General features: G+C 44.3%; 1 protein-coding gene across 1 annotated transcript in view; it reads right to left on the bottom strand.

The window, feature by feature from the left end:
* GALNT16 (polypeptide N-acetylgalactosaminyltransferase 16) overlaps positions 1-12,146 on the bottom strand; it is a 188,956-nt gene that overhangs the window by 14,880 nt on the left and 161,930 nt on the right. The window contains exons 10-13 of the mRNA XM_048485048.1: positions 11,577-11,703; positions 4,362-4,454; positions 1,181-1,264; positions 8-149 (exon numbers count right to left, since the gene is read on the bottom strand). Coding sequence (XP_048341005.1) covers positions 8-149; positions 1,181-1,264; positions 4,362-4,454; positions 11,577-11,703 — 446 coding nt within the window. The remainder of the gene's footprint in view (positions 1-7; positions 150-1,180; positions 1,265-4,361; positions 4,455-11,576; positions 11,704-12,146) is intronic.

Raw genomic sequence — 12,146 nt, 5'->3', positions numbered from 1 at the left:
ACTTCACCTGAGTGGCAGAAGGACTGTTCACTGTCCCTTTACAGCTTCCAATTCCTGCTAGAGAGTTTCCTGCTGTGTCTTGTCCTTGAGACTCCAAACAATTTACTCCTTGCTTGATAATTCCAGGAATTAATTCCTTTTCTGGGATCCTTTAAGTCCAAAAATAAAAGCAAACAAAATCCCAAAGCACAAAATTATCAACATTGGCCCCACAAAGTTTATCAGGAAGTAGATAAAAAAGCATTACTCATAAAACTATTCACACACCACAAAACTGCTATCCTCTACCTGGAGTGAAAGATAGTAATAGATCTGGATACAAGGAGAGAAACACAATTTTGACAATTTTTCCATCTACTGAAATAACTGAGGGAGTTAGGAAGAAAAAAACTACTGGGGAGTGAGATAGTACCATAGTTCCATTAAATTTATACTGATAGTGAAAACATAACTGCAGCTATTTGCTTTTCTTTTGCACCAAGCTAAAGGAAAACCTCTCTTTTTTCTTCAAGGTGCATGGTGACCTTTACTTAAACTACTGCTGCTCTTTAGTTCATTCAGTAGTGAAATTTCATTCTAGAGAGAATCTTATACTATATTTACTCAGTGATATTACTTAGTTCACCCCAGCAACCAACCCTGACCTTTTCAAATTATTAGTCAAAAGCTTTCAGAATAAAAACCTATTCGTTCTAATAGGAATGAATTACAATCCCCTTCATATTGCTATAGCTATTTCTCAAGAAATATCTTAATCTCCTTTCCCACTGATATAACACCCAGTTCTATTATTCTCTCAGTGGGTAGATACCTTTGCCTTCCAGAATACCTCAGAAGAATAAACTATCATTCTCATATTTTTGACCTTTCACTCTTCAGATATATGATTTCAACTCACCTTGCTTTTCATCTACTATCTCATCCAATTAAAAAACTCTAGAATGGGACTCCCATATTGCTAAGTGTGAATATTTGGTTTAAACAGAGACACTGGTCGATGTGGTGGGACTGGGGAAGATGGTGAGATGCATGTTTATGGGGGAAAACCCTCCAAATTATGGTGCCTTCGAGATGTCACAGGCACATTTTACTTCTTGGAAAGGTACCCACTGCTTTTCTTTCTCCCTGAACATTAAATATGCATCCTGCAGTTTTGTTTGAGACTTAAAGAATTACTCACTTGAGCTCAGGGTAGACATTCTCCAAGTACCACTGGAAAGATTTACAGTTCAGTTTCCTGCGCTGCTCCACTCGGTCTGCAATGCTGGGAGGAAAGCATGTTGTCATGAACATGAAAGGAAAAGGTTTAATGAGAAGCACTTGGGTAAATGTAACTTGCAAGTATTCGTTTCTGCCCAGTGCAGGAATGAGAAAGTTATTCAGCTATAGAAGATATCCAGTTTAGCCAGGCTCCTCTTTCTCTCCTCCCTATTCTCCAAGCCACTGCCACCATCAAACCAATTTAGGGGTCACCTAACCTGAGGGTTTTAACTTGCTACTGAGGGGGGCCAACATGCTTATCTGAGCACACTGGAGGAGGTGGCTTTAACCATTGTCTCTCCCCTTTTTGCTTCTGGGACACATGGGCTTCACAGGGGTTTTACATGGATCACAGCAATTAGACTAGCCACATTAAAAATGAAAAAAAAAGCTCAATAAGAAAATAAAAAGGGCATACCATGTCTGTGAATAGAACAGACTGAGCAAGGATAAAAGAAAAAATAATAAAACATAATCTTCTGATCTCTAATTCTACACACACTCCTACAGATAATAAAAAGGATAGGCCATATAACTCTTGGAGTTGCAAGCAGTTTAGAGGCTTCACTATTAGAGGTCTCCCCATGGTCTCAAGGCCATGTTCTCATAGCTACATTCTGGAGTCAACATGAATTCTTTCCTCCTCCTTGGTGTAAGTAAAAATGGAGCTGAATAGAAAGTTCTTCCATATGCTCAGGAGGTGTATTTTCTGCCTCAGTCCACCCTCCTCAGCAGACTCTTTTTCTCTTCGTGTCTGCATGAATGTCCACTCTGCTCTTTGGCCTCCAGAAGCTCTGCTGCATAGGTGTGACTATGGCATAGGTGAGTCTCTGGCTAGGGTCCTCTGAATTCCTATGGTACTGAATGGAACTGTGTTTGGAAGAGGACTCATATTCATTTTTTTCTCCTCCTTCCCCCTTGCAAGCCATAAAAAAGTTTTTAAAAAATAAACTCTGAGTCTATATAGAGTACAAGGCCAGGAATGATCCTTTGGGACTGCAAACTTTGGTGCTAATCCTGGGATGTAGGTATTTCATCATAACTTATGGAAAATAAGTATATTATGTGCATGAGTGTTTGAGGCTTAAGTGCATTTCAACTACTGCTGTTAATAAGGGGCGGAGCGAGAGGAAACTGCCCCCGAGGCATGCGCACGCCCTGCACCCCTGCTGCAAGGCCACCCACCCCCACCCTGCCCCGGGACGCCTCTGCCATGGTCCTGCCACAGCTCTGCCCAGGGAACCGTGCCCCCCACCCGCCCCGTTGGCACTATGCCATTGCTGTTAAGTCAATACCATGACATATTTTTGCAGGATCACTGCACATTTTACTTATAAATTTGCTTTTAATGCAATGTCTTTACAATGTTTGGGGCAAACTTAAGGACTCTCTAGCTCTTCCACATTTCAAACTGGCTTTCATGTCTTCCCTATGGCAACTGTTAAACTGACACTATTCTGTTGTTAATATTGTCTCAAGCTATGTGCTGCCCAGGTATGCACTATAACATCTGACTTTCTGTGAGACATTAAAGCAGCTGAGAAACAATTCTGTTTTCAGTAGCATCTTCCTTCTTGTTCCAGTCAAATAATGGCAAAGACAGATGTTTCATCATCTTAACTTCAAAAATGGCTTCAGTACTTTATAATATTAGGTCTGCGTTTACTCTAACAACTTGGGGCTATTGAGCTGTTGTAAGCATGTACATATCAGTGGCTGTGTAAGACCTAATCCCTCCCTCCCCACCTCAAAGTATGCATGCTCCCATCCATTCAGAAAAGGTCATCATGTAAGAGCAGAAAGACATCTGTGAATCACCAGGAGATGCGGTTGCTGCTTGGGGTGGGGGGAAGGCGAAACCAGTGGATGCTGCCCAGGGAAGGGCTGAAGGGAATGGGAACCATGCTTGTAAAGGGCTAACGTCACCGGAAGAAAGGAGGGGCGATCCGAGTCTTTAAAGGGGCTCCCCTCCTTTCCCCCAGCCATGTGCTTGTTGGCTGACGATTCGCCCGCCCACCTCTCCCTAATTTTCTTTATATGTTAATGCATGCTTATTTTGTCATAGCCTAGATAATTGGCGGTTTGGCGCATGGGTATCTTGAAGGGCAAGGGGAAGGGAGCTAGGGAGCTAGGCCTTCCCCTTGGGAACAGCAACAGCGGCAAGAGGCGACCGCCCCTGCCAAACTGGGTAAAGGGGGAACATCTCTTGCCAGGAGCTTCCACCTGGCAGAGCCCCACAGTAAAACAAAGCTCGAAATGGGGCACCCGCCTTGCAGAAGCTTCAGCACGTTACCCGCATGACCAGATCCAGACCCATGCTTAGCCTCACGCTTCTGCTCAATAAAATGGGTATGGCCAATTTATTACCCCAGCAATGGAGTGGTGTATATTATTGGTAAGGGGTTTTGCAAAGAATGGGTCCACCTCGGACAGGAACACACAGATAATTGCAATCAAACTCAGGAACCAACCACAAAAAGCATGACTAAACATAACTCTTGTCATCAGAGGGCTCCCTGCTCTGACAGAAAAGGTTCCACCAGCAGAGAGCTTTGTGTGCCAAAGACTGGTTCTGCCACTAATGGTAGCAGAGTCATAGGATCCAACCCAGTGAGAACTGAGAATGTAAGGCATTCACAGAGGTGTTTCTTATTATAGTCACAAGTGCAATGATTCAGCAGAATTGCCTCCACCCCTTTTCTTTCATTGGGGAAGGAAAATGTAGAATATATTTTTTTTTAATGGCACAAATTGAAAGCAACGTATACTACTAATCTGCGGTATTTCAGGAGCATGTTGTATAGGAGACAGTCTAATTTATCAGCCCTCCATAATTTATCTAGCACGTTTTTATCCCACTTTTCCTCCACGAAGGTCAGAGCAGCACAGGTTGTTTTGCTTGTCCCGTTTTATCATCCCAACAACCCTGTGCAGTGGCTTAGGCTGAAACAGAGTAACTGGCTCACGGTCACCCACTGAGCTTCACGGAAGAGCAGGAATTTACACAACTCTCCCACATCCTAGTCTGACACGATTAGCATTACACCGCATTGTCTTTCAATTGTGGTTTACAAAAATGCCTGCTGGCTTCGGATGCTTACTTTCCAAATGACTTCCCAATGGCAGATGGACGGGCCTCATAGTAGTACTGCTTGTACTCATCCATCCATACTTCTGCTGTACGTTTGGTATTTCTAGAGGTAGAACAACACCATTAAGACATCATAATCTTGCAACACAGCTAATCATGACATGGAGTTAGGGCATTTCACACAGATATCTCCATCCTCTCAGTTTGGCCTGCTATCACTAAACTGGGAAACTCTGAAAGAACTCTCCTCAAAAGCAGTACCGAATGATAGAGCCTAACAAAATATAGCCTTACAGTTGGATCTAACGGAGCATCTCTATAGATAGAAGGACTTCTATACATGGAACATCATGTTCTTGCCTCCAGTAGAAAGTCCCTCCAATGTTGTTCCTGTCCCATGAAGTAACACAGGAACACTTTGTTGGATCCAAGGTAAAGTGTAATATGCTGAAATAGCCTCTCACTAATGATCCTTCCTCTGGGCATGGTTATTACTGACAAGGTACCACAGAAGTGTTAGCCTGTTGAAGCAAAACAGCAGCCCTGAGGTATGTTGCCACAGGTTTCTTTTGCACAGTTTCCTGGTTTAAAGTTGGTCAAACACATCTAATCTATGCATGTTACATATATCAGCAAATTCTAGTCCATGGAGGCTGGGCACCTAGGGGACCTTTCCCACCTCCAAGGGTGTCCCAGAAGCCATCTTGGGCATCCATTCACCAAGCCAGCAACATAGGAAATGAATTAAAGGCCATACCCAATAGCCAGCTGGTTGGAAGTGGCTGGCTCTTTTAACAGTCTGCTGCCTGACAATCAGATGGGAGGCAGGCAGACTTGAGCCAGGGGTGGGAAAATTCAGGGATGAGTCCAAGGTGAGCTGTTAGGAGGAAGGCCACTTCCCACAGATCATACAGAAACTGCTTACATCTCACAGGAGGGTAGGCCAGGCTCTTCATGAGGCAAAGGGAAATTGGTTAAGGTGGACATGCCAGTTCTTGCTCCTGAGGTTGAAGAGAGCAGGTCAGGAAAGAGGGCTGCAAGACTGTATGCAGAGCTCCCTGTTGGTGAGGATCCAGAAGGCTTGGGAAGGTCTTAAGGTGCCACAACACTTACTGCTAAGTTACATTTTTTAATTATTTACTTTTGGTATTACTTAATATTTGTGTTACATTACCATTATTTTTGAAACTCCAACAGTAACTAGTTTCTAGACATTAAAAAGATCTCAATCCACTCAATGATGTCATAGATCTGTGTATCCTTTTCTGCCTTGGGGCTTATTTTTTCTGCAGGAAATACATCTTTAACATTTAGGCCAGATGCAGAATCAGGTCTCCCTATAGAGCACCAGGGTGGGGCCATTGAAAAACATAGGCCCTTTCCCCACTTACCTTAAGCCCTGCGCTACTCGAGGAGAGTAGCGCGGGGTCCCTCGGCACTCCCCACTGAGAGGGGCAGCGACAGCGCAGCTGCCCCGACGCTGCTGCTGTTGCGCCCCTCAGCGCGAGGCATTCCTGGCGCTCTTTCAAAGGGCGCCTTTTGATGACCCCGCGAAGAGCGCGGGGTCGTGGGGACGCCGGGGCACGAGCCAGGGATGCCGCGCGCTGGGGATTGCCCTCAGAAAAGGCTAAGTGGGGAAAGGGCCATAGTGTGGACTGATGATAGGAACTGAATGCTTCCCTATCCATCTGGTCTTTAGTCTTTTTCCAGGTTGGGTTCAGCTGCTGTCATTTTAAGTTGCATTCTAAAGACAGTTCTCCTAAATTCTATCAAGTCAGAAATGACACATCTACTTTGTTAAATCAAGATTGGTTGGGAGGGGGGAGGTGTGCAGCAATGGGATGATGTCTACTAGGCATGTGATGGACCAACTTGGCATCCCTGCCCTACAATTTTCGTTTAACATTTCTTCCAACAATATAGATAAGCTCTGAAAAGCCAAATGACACGTTATACATAAAAGTGTGTATCAAAAGCCTGGCAGGTGCTGCTTTTCAGGAAAAACAGTTTTGGGAAGGGTGATCTGAAAAAAAGCTGTGGAGGCATGTAGTTGCAACTGAAAAGACGCCCATGGAAGGGAGGGGGAGAACGTACCCCTTACCTACTGCTATCTTTTTTCCTTTTTGCTCTAAACTGATGCAGTGATGTATCTGCCTAGGGACAGGGTACCCTCTGTCCCCAGGCGCCATTAATCTGGTCATGTGAGGGCCGCAAAATTGACCCTCGCATGACCAGGAAGACGGCAAGGCAGCAGGAAGTCCTGCTGCCTCATCATCTTCAGGCGCCCTAGGCCCTGCCCATGTTGTCATTAACATGAGTGGGCCCAAGGAAGCCCGAGGAAACTCCCCCCAAGCCTCACCCCCCTGGTATTCGGCACCCAGCCGGCAGTCCTTTCTGCCCTCCCCTCTGGAGAGAACAGAAGCAACTGAAAGGCTCCATCCTTGGCTCATTTGCTTTTTATAAGCACAGGGGTGGGCTCACCCCCAAGGCCCACTCCCATGCTTATCAAAACGAAGGAGCCGAGGATGGAGTCCTTCAGTTGCTTCTGCTCTTACCAGAGGGAAGATGGGAGCCGGGGGGGCGAGGCCCCGCTCCCCTGAGCCCCGCCTCCTGGCATAGTGAGGGGGGTGTCCGGAGAACGGCTGTCTCTAGGTGCCATTTTCCTACCATACACCTCTGAACTTATGCCACTTTTCCATAGATGCAGCTACTAGGATTTTTAATACTTGTGTTTGCATGTAATTGGTTGGATCCAGCAAGTGTTTTCACGGGGTAAAGATTTCTGCTCATAAAGCACTACTGTTGCAGTTTCACTTGTGGCAATCCAAAATGCCTCCTGAAATCTTACTCCTGGGGAAGAGGGGAACCTTAGGAAAAGGATTCTGGAGAACATTTTGAGGTGCCTGGGAACCCTGAAAATCATATTCTGCAAGGAGAATTATTTTATCATGGGAACTCTTTGCTGGACCCCTCCTAAATGTAATCTTACTTTCTATTTCCTTTATCACAACAGGTTCATTAGCTTTTAAAATACTTCTTTAATGTGGAATGCAATCAGTTGCTTTTGTTATCCTATTGAAAGCTGGTGCTGCCCCATGATGCATCTGGAAGATGCCTCCACTGCAGCCTCTTAACCTTCTTGCAAGTTTGGGGGCCACGGGGCGGGGGGAGGATGAAAAACTATGTAAAATGGTCTTTGATGTGCCACTTTATGCCTCACATTAAGGATGAGATTCTCTGAGCTCTATCCCAGTTGGGATTTATTCTCTTGTTGCTATCTGATTTTTGCTCCGATGATCTTCCATGGAACTTTGAGAAGCAGAACTCATGAAGAAAATGTAGAATAATCCCCAGTTCATACATGCATTATTTTTAAACCCCATGGGTATACTTTTCTGCATACTGAAAACTGGAGGATCCCAAGAAATGTATACCCATGAGTGGCAACATAGAAACAAAGAGAATTTTAAAAAGACCCTTTTTACAGCTACAGTTTTACAGCTACAGTTGAAGAGGTATATTATTATTATTGTTGTTTGTTTTTCTGAACCCAACTGTTCTTTCAGTCACACAGAAACAAAAACATCAAAGCCCTTGTCAAAATTAGCCTTTGTATGCTAAAATACAAAATAACTAAAAATTAGTCTACAGCATACTGAGATCTAATTTTGAGAGGGTGTGTAGCATTTATTTTGTAAAGCAGAAGAATGCAAATTAGCAGACTCTATTATGGAAGTCCTACAGCTCAGGATTCAGTCTGATTCAATCATGAATTCAGGTCTAATAAAGTTTGATAAACATCCTTGCTCCATATGTTTTTCTATAGCAATAGAATTGTTTGTCCTGTGCTGTACCAGCTCACCCTTGTTGTGACTCTATTCTTAATTTGGGAGGATTGCTTACAGTGATCTTGTGATCAGTTGGACACCCTGTAAAGTGAATGTGAAAAAATAAAACCCTAGTGCGTTCTGCAGAGGCCAATTTGCTGGTGGTCCCTGGCCCCTCCATGATTCGGGACATTAAGTTTCCTCCCGCAGCGGGCAAGGCGCTTCAGTACCGCTTCCCCAACATGCAGTGGAACAGCTTCTTTCCACCAACCATTAGGGTCACTTGCAGGACCTTTGGGCCAGTCTCCTGCGATAGAGGCCCTAAAAACTGAGCTGTTCTGCCGAGCTTTTGGAGGAGGGTAACCACTGATTGCCATCATCGGACGACTCCCATGAGAAGGAGCTGAATTTGATTGACTCTGAATTTTATCGCCATCTGTAGCTTTATTTTGTTTTTAGGTTTATTAATGGTTTTATAGTTTGTTGTGATTTTAATGTTTGATTATCTTGTACACCACCCAGAGCCCTTCAGGGGTGGGCGGTATACTAAATTTAATAAATGAATAAAATTAAATAATCTTAACTATGGCAACATTCATGCTGAACACCAGATGAGCAGCAGGTGGGTATTTCCCACCTTCTCCTTTCCCCAGCAGCCCTGAGGCCTCTGAAATGTTATTGTTATAAGTTTCAGGAGTTTCATGAACAAAATGCCATGAGGTATAGAGGGGCAACTGTGAAGTAGGGAAATTGGGTGACATTGGCTCCACTTCTGCCCAAAAGATACCTTTGTATGAGCCAAAACTCTGCCTGTAGGAAGATGTTGCCATTTCCTTTTATACGCTACAGACTATCCCATTATGCACAATGTAATTTTGTCCACAAGGCTCCTGCATTTCCCAGCATTCACTTTTTGAAGGTCTCAGTAGGTTCCTAGGGAAAAGGAGGTAGGAAAGATCCACATAGGATACCTCTGAACAGCTACTTTATGCTGTTGCAACATTCAAGAAAAGATGTTTTGAGCAATAACAATTTATTTATAATTCCAGGAGAGCCAGTGTGGTGTAGTGGTTAGGAGTGGTAGATTCTAATCTGGAGAACTAGGCTTGATTTCCAACTCCTCCACATGAGTAGTAAATTCTTATCTGATGAACTAGATTTGTTTCCTAATTCCTACTGGGTGACCTTGGGCCAGTCACAGTTCTCTCAGAGCTCACTCAGTCCCACCTACCTCATAAGGTGTATGTTGTGGGGAGAGGAAGGAAAAGAAAGTTTGTAAACTGCCTTGAGTCTCCTTACAGCAGAAAAAGGAGGGATATAAATCCAAACTCTTCTTCTCCTTCAGGTAGTTTTTAGTTGAGTTTTTTTAAGGATGAGTAGGGCTTGAATGGGAGGGAAGGCATCATAGTATAGCCTGGTCTTGTCAAGAAGCTGAGCAGAGTTGGTACTAGGATGGGGATCATCATGGAAGACTGTGCAAAGGAAGACAATGGCAAACCACTTCTGCTGCTCACCAGCCTTCAAAGTCCCTTTCTGGGATCGCCATAAGTTGGTTGTGACTTGGCAGCATATATGTATGTATACAGGGCTTGAATCAGACATGACAGGGAAGGTGTTGCTGTCACTGAAAACATCAGGCCTCATCTCCACTGGATCCTCATCTCGATAGGTAATATCTAATAATCCAGAATGTGTCATGTGACATCTTCATACTGCCAATTTCCCTACCCTCATGACTTCACTGATGTACATTTATGGAATAAGGAAACTTGCAGTGTGGCAACATCACAGCTGATGTTTTACATGACAGGATGTTAACAGGTGGAAAGAGGAGGAGATGCAAGATCTGCTGTTTAGGGTGACAGCCATTGTGTCCCATTATCTCCATTTCTGATCAAAGATAACAGTATTTCAGAAAATCCTGTGTTGAAATTAATACTGTGTAGAAATTAATTAATCAGAGGCTACAACTGTTCTCACTGTACAGCAGACCATGGAATTGTATAGCCCTATCTTGTCAGATCTTGCAGGCTAAGCAAAATCGGTGCTTGGAAGAGAGATCACCAAGGAAGACTCTGAAGAGGAAGGCACTGGCAGCCCACCTCTGCTCCTCACCTGCCTTGAAAGCCCCTTGTTAGGTTTGCCTATCAAGGTGTGACTTGATGGCAATTTATATACACACATAGTCACCAAGAACTGCAAAAAATTAATAGTTTTCTAATACATTGGAACCCACTTACTAAATGTACCTTGGGTCTTGTCTAAAATTTCCATGGAAAAAAGATTTCCGAACAGAGAGAATGATTTCCATGCTTCCCATTGCCCACTGCAACTTGAAATGTATCCCAAAAGAAGGTCCCTGGGGGACAGAGGACTTCCAGATATAGCTTGGGGGGAGTCAAAGGTCTGCTGTGGGAGGAGGGAATTGGTGAAAATTACCCCCTTCCAGATGTGAAACTTTTATAGCCCAATCCACAGGCAGCTGGGGATGGCACTGCTGCAGTGCTGCCCCACCTCCTCCACAACGTTTTTCAGCAATGCAGGGAGGCAGTACATTTTTTAAAAAAATCTCCACTGCTAGAAAGCCTTCCATAGGACTAAATGGAGTTATGACACCCAAAAGGATGATGTAAGTCCAAGCCCTGGGCTGTGGCATACCAGCCAACAAAGCCAGGGTGGAAGCTGACTAATGGTGGCTCCACCCTTGTAATGCCCCATCCCATCCCATCTGCATGCCAGCATCCAATGGGATGCCAGCACAGCTCCATAGCAGTCCAGATTTCCAGGTTTTGCCACCACAAAGCTGAGGGGCAGCCGGCCACCGGCACCTTTCCCCCCTCCACCAGCACGGGTGCCCCACGCCTGCAGAGGAGAAAACACACCGGTGCAGCCCTGTGTCGGCTCTACAACTAAATTCAATCTCCAAAATAGGATTGCACAGTTAGAAGGGATCCATGCCATTATTTTCCACAAACTTTTCTTTAATCAGGCAGAATTTTACCCAGTATACTGCATTAGTAAAGTGCTTTCTCCAATAATAGAAGGGTTAAATTAGAAGCACTCTTAAGTCTCAAAATACAGTTCCTTCTGAAGTGACCATGCACTTTATAATATTGTTTCCTGACCATTAGAGAAATATTGACAAGAAGTCAAAATTCATTAAAAAAAACAGGAAAGAAGGCAACTGACTCACAAAACCCAAATAGAATGAATAAAGTCCTAGATTCACAATAAAGCTCCTTTGTGAAGACAAACTTGGCAAATATCTCAATGGTCTTCTATACTTCAATGGTCATTTCTTTCCTTGGGAAAGATTCCCTTCTGCAGCCAATCTCAAATGCATCTGCATACAGCCCTCCTGTTTTTTGAATTGAGGTCAAGGAATAACCCATTCCTACTTGATATAAGTCAGTGCGTTGCCCTCAGGGAAGTCATAAGGGTGGCGTTTCCTGAAAACATGGCCCACACGGCTGCAGGGAACGATCTCCAAGCTGCCTCCACACATCCATACTCTGAAGGAAAGCTCTAGAAAAGATCCACAGAGTTAGAAAACTAAAACAAGAAAACCAAGGGTTTTATCCAACCTCCCCTCCCAATAGTCTAAGACAGGGGTCAGGACTCCCCACCCCTTTTGAACCTGTGGTCACATTTGGAATTCTGACAGGGCATGGTAGCAGCAGCAACAAAATGACTACCATAAAATGGCTGCCACAGAAGGCAGAGCCAGCCCCAAAATGATTGCCACAGCTTAATGTCAGTAATACAGTGTAGATTCTCATGTAGTGGTGGCAGCTGCTGCCAAAGCAACGTTTTGAAAAATCTGCACTGCTAATCAAATCTCCAATAGTTAATCAGAAGCCTTGCTGTGTAAACCTCCTTCCTAGCTCTATCCACTTCCTAAAAAGACTTGGTGGGTGACAGAAAAGGTGTCAGCAGGCATCATGTTGGGGACCCCTAGTCTAAGATAT

Source organism: Sphaerodactylus townsendi, linkage group LG02, assembly GCF_021028975.2.
Source record: "Sphaerodactylus townsendi isolate TG3544 linkage group LG02, MPM_Stown_v2.3, whole genome shotgun sequence".
Classification (NCBI taxonomy): domain Eukaryota; kingdom Metazoa; phylum Chordata; class Lepidosauria; order Squamata; family Sphaerodactylidae; genus Sphaerodactylus; species Sphaerodactylus townsendi.
The sequence above is the reverse complement of the archived record's forward strand: the minus strand, read 5'-3'. Positions and strand labels throughout refer to the sequence as shown.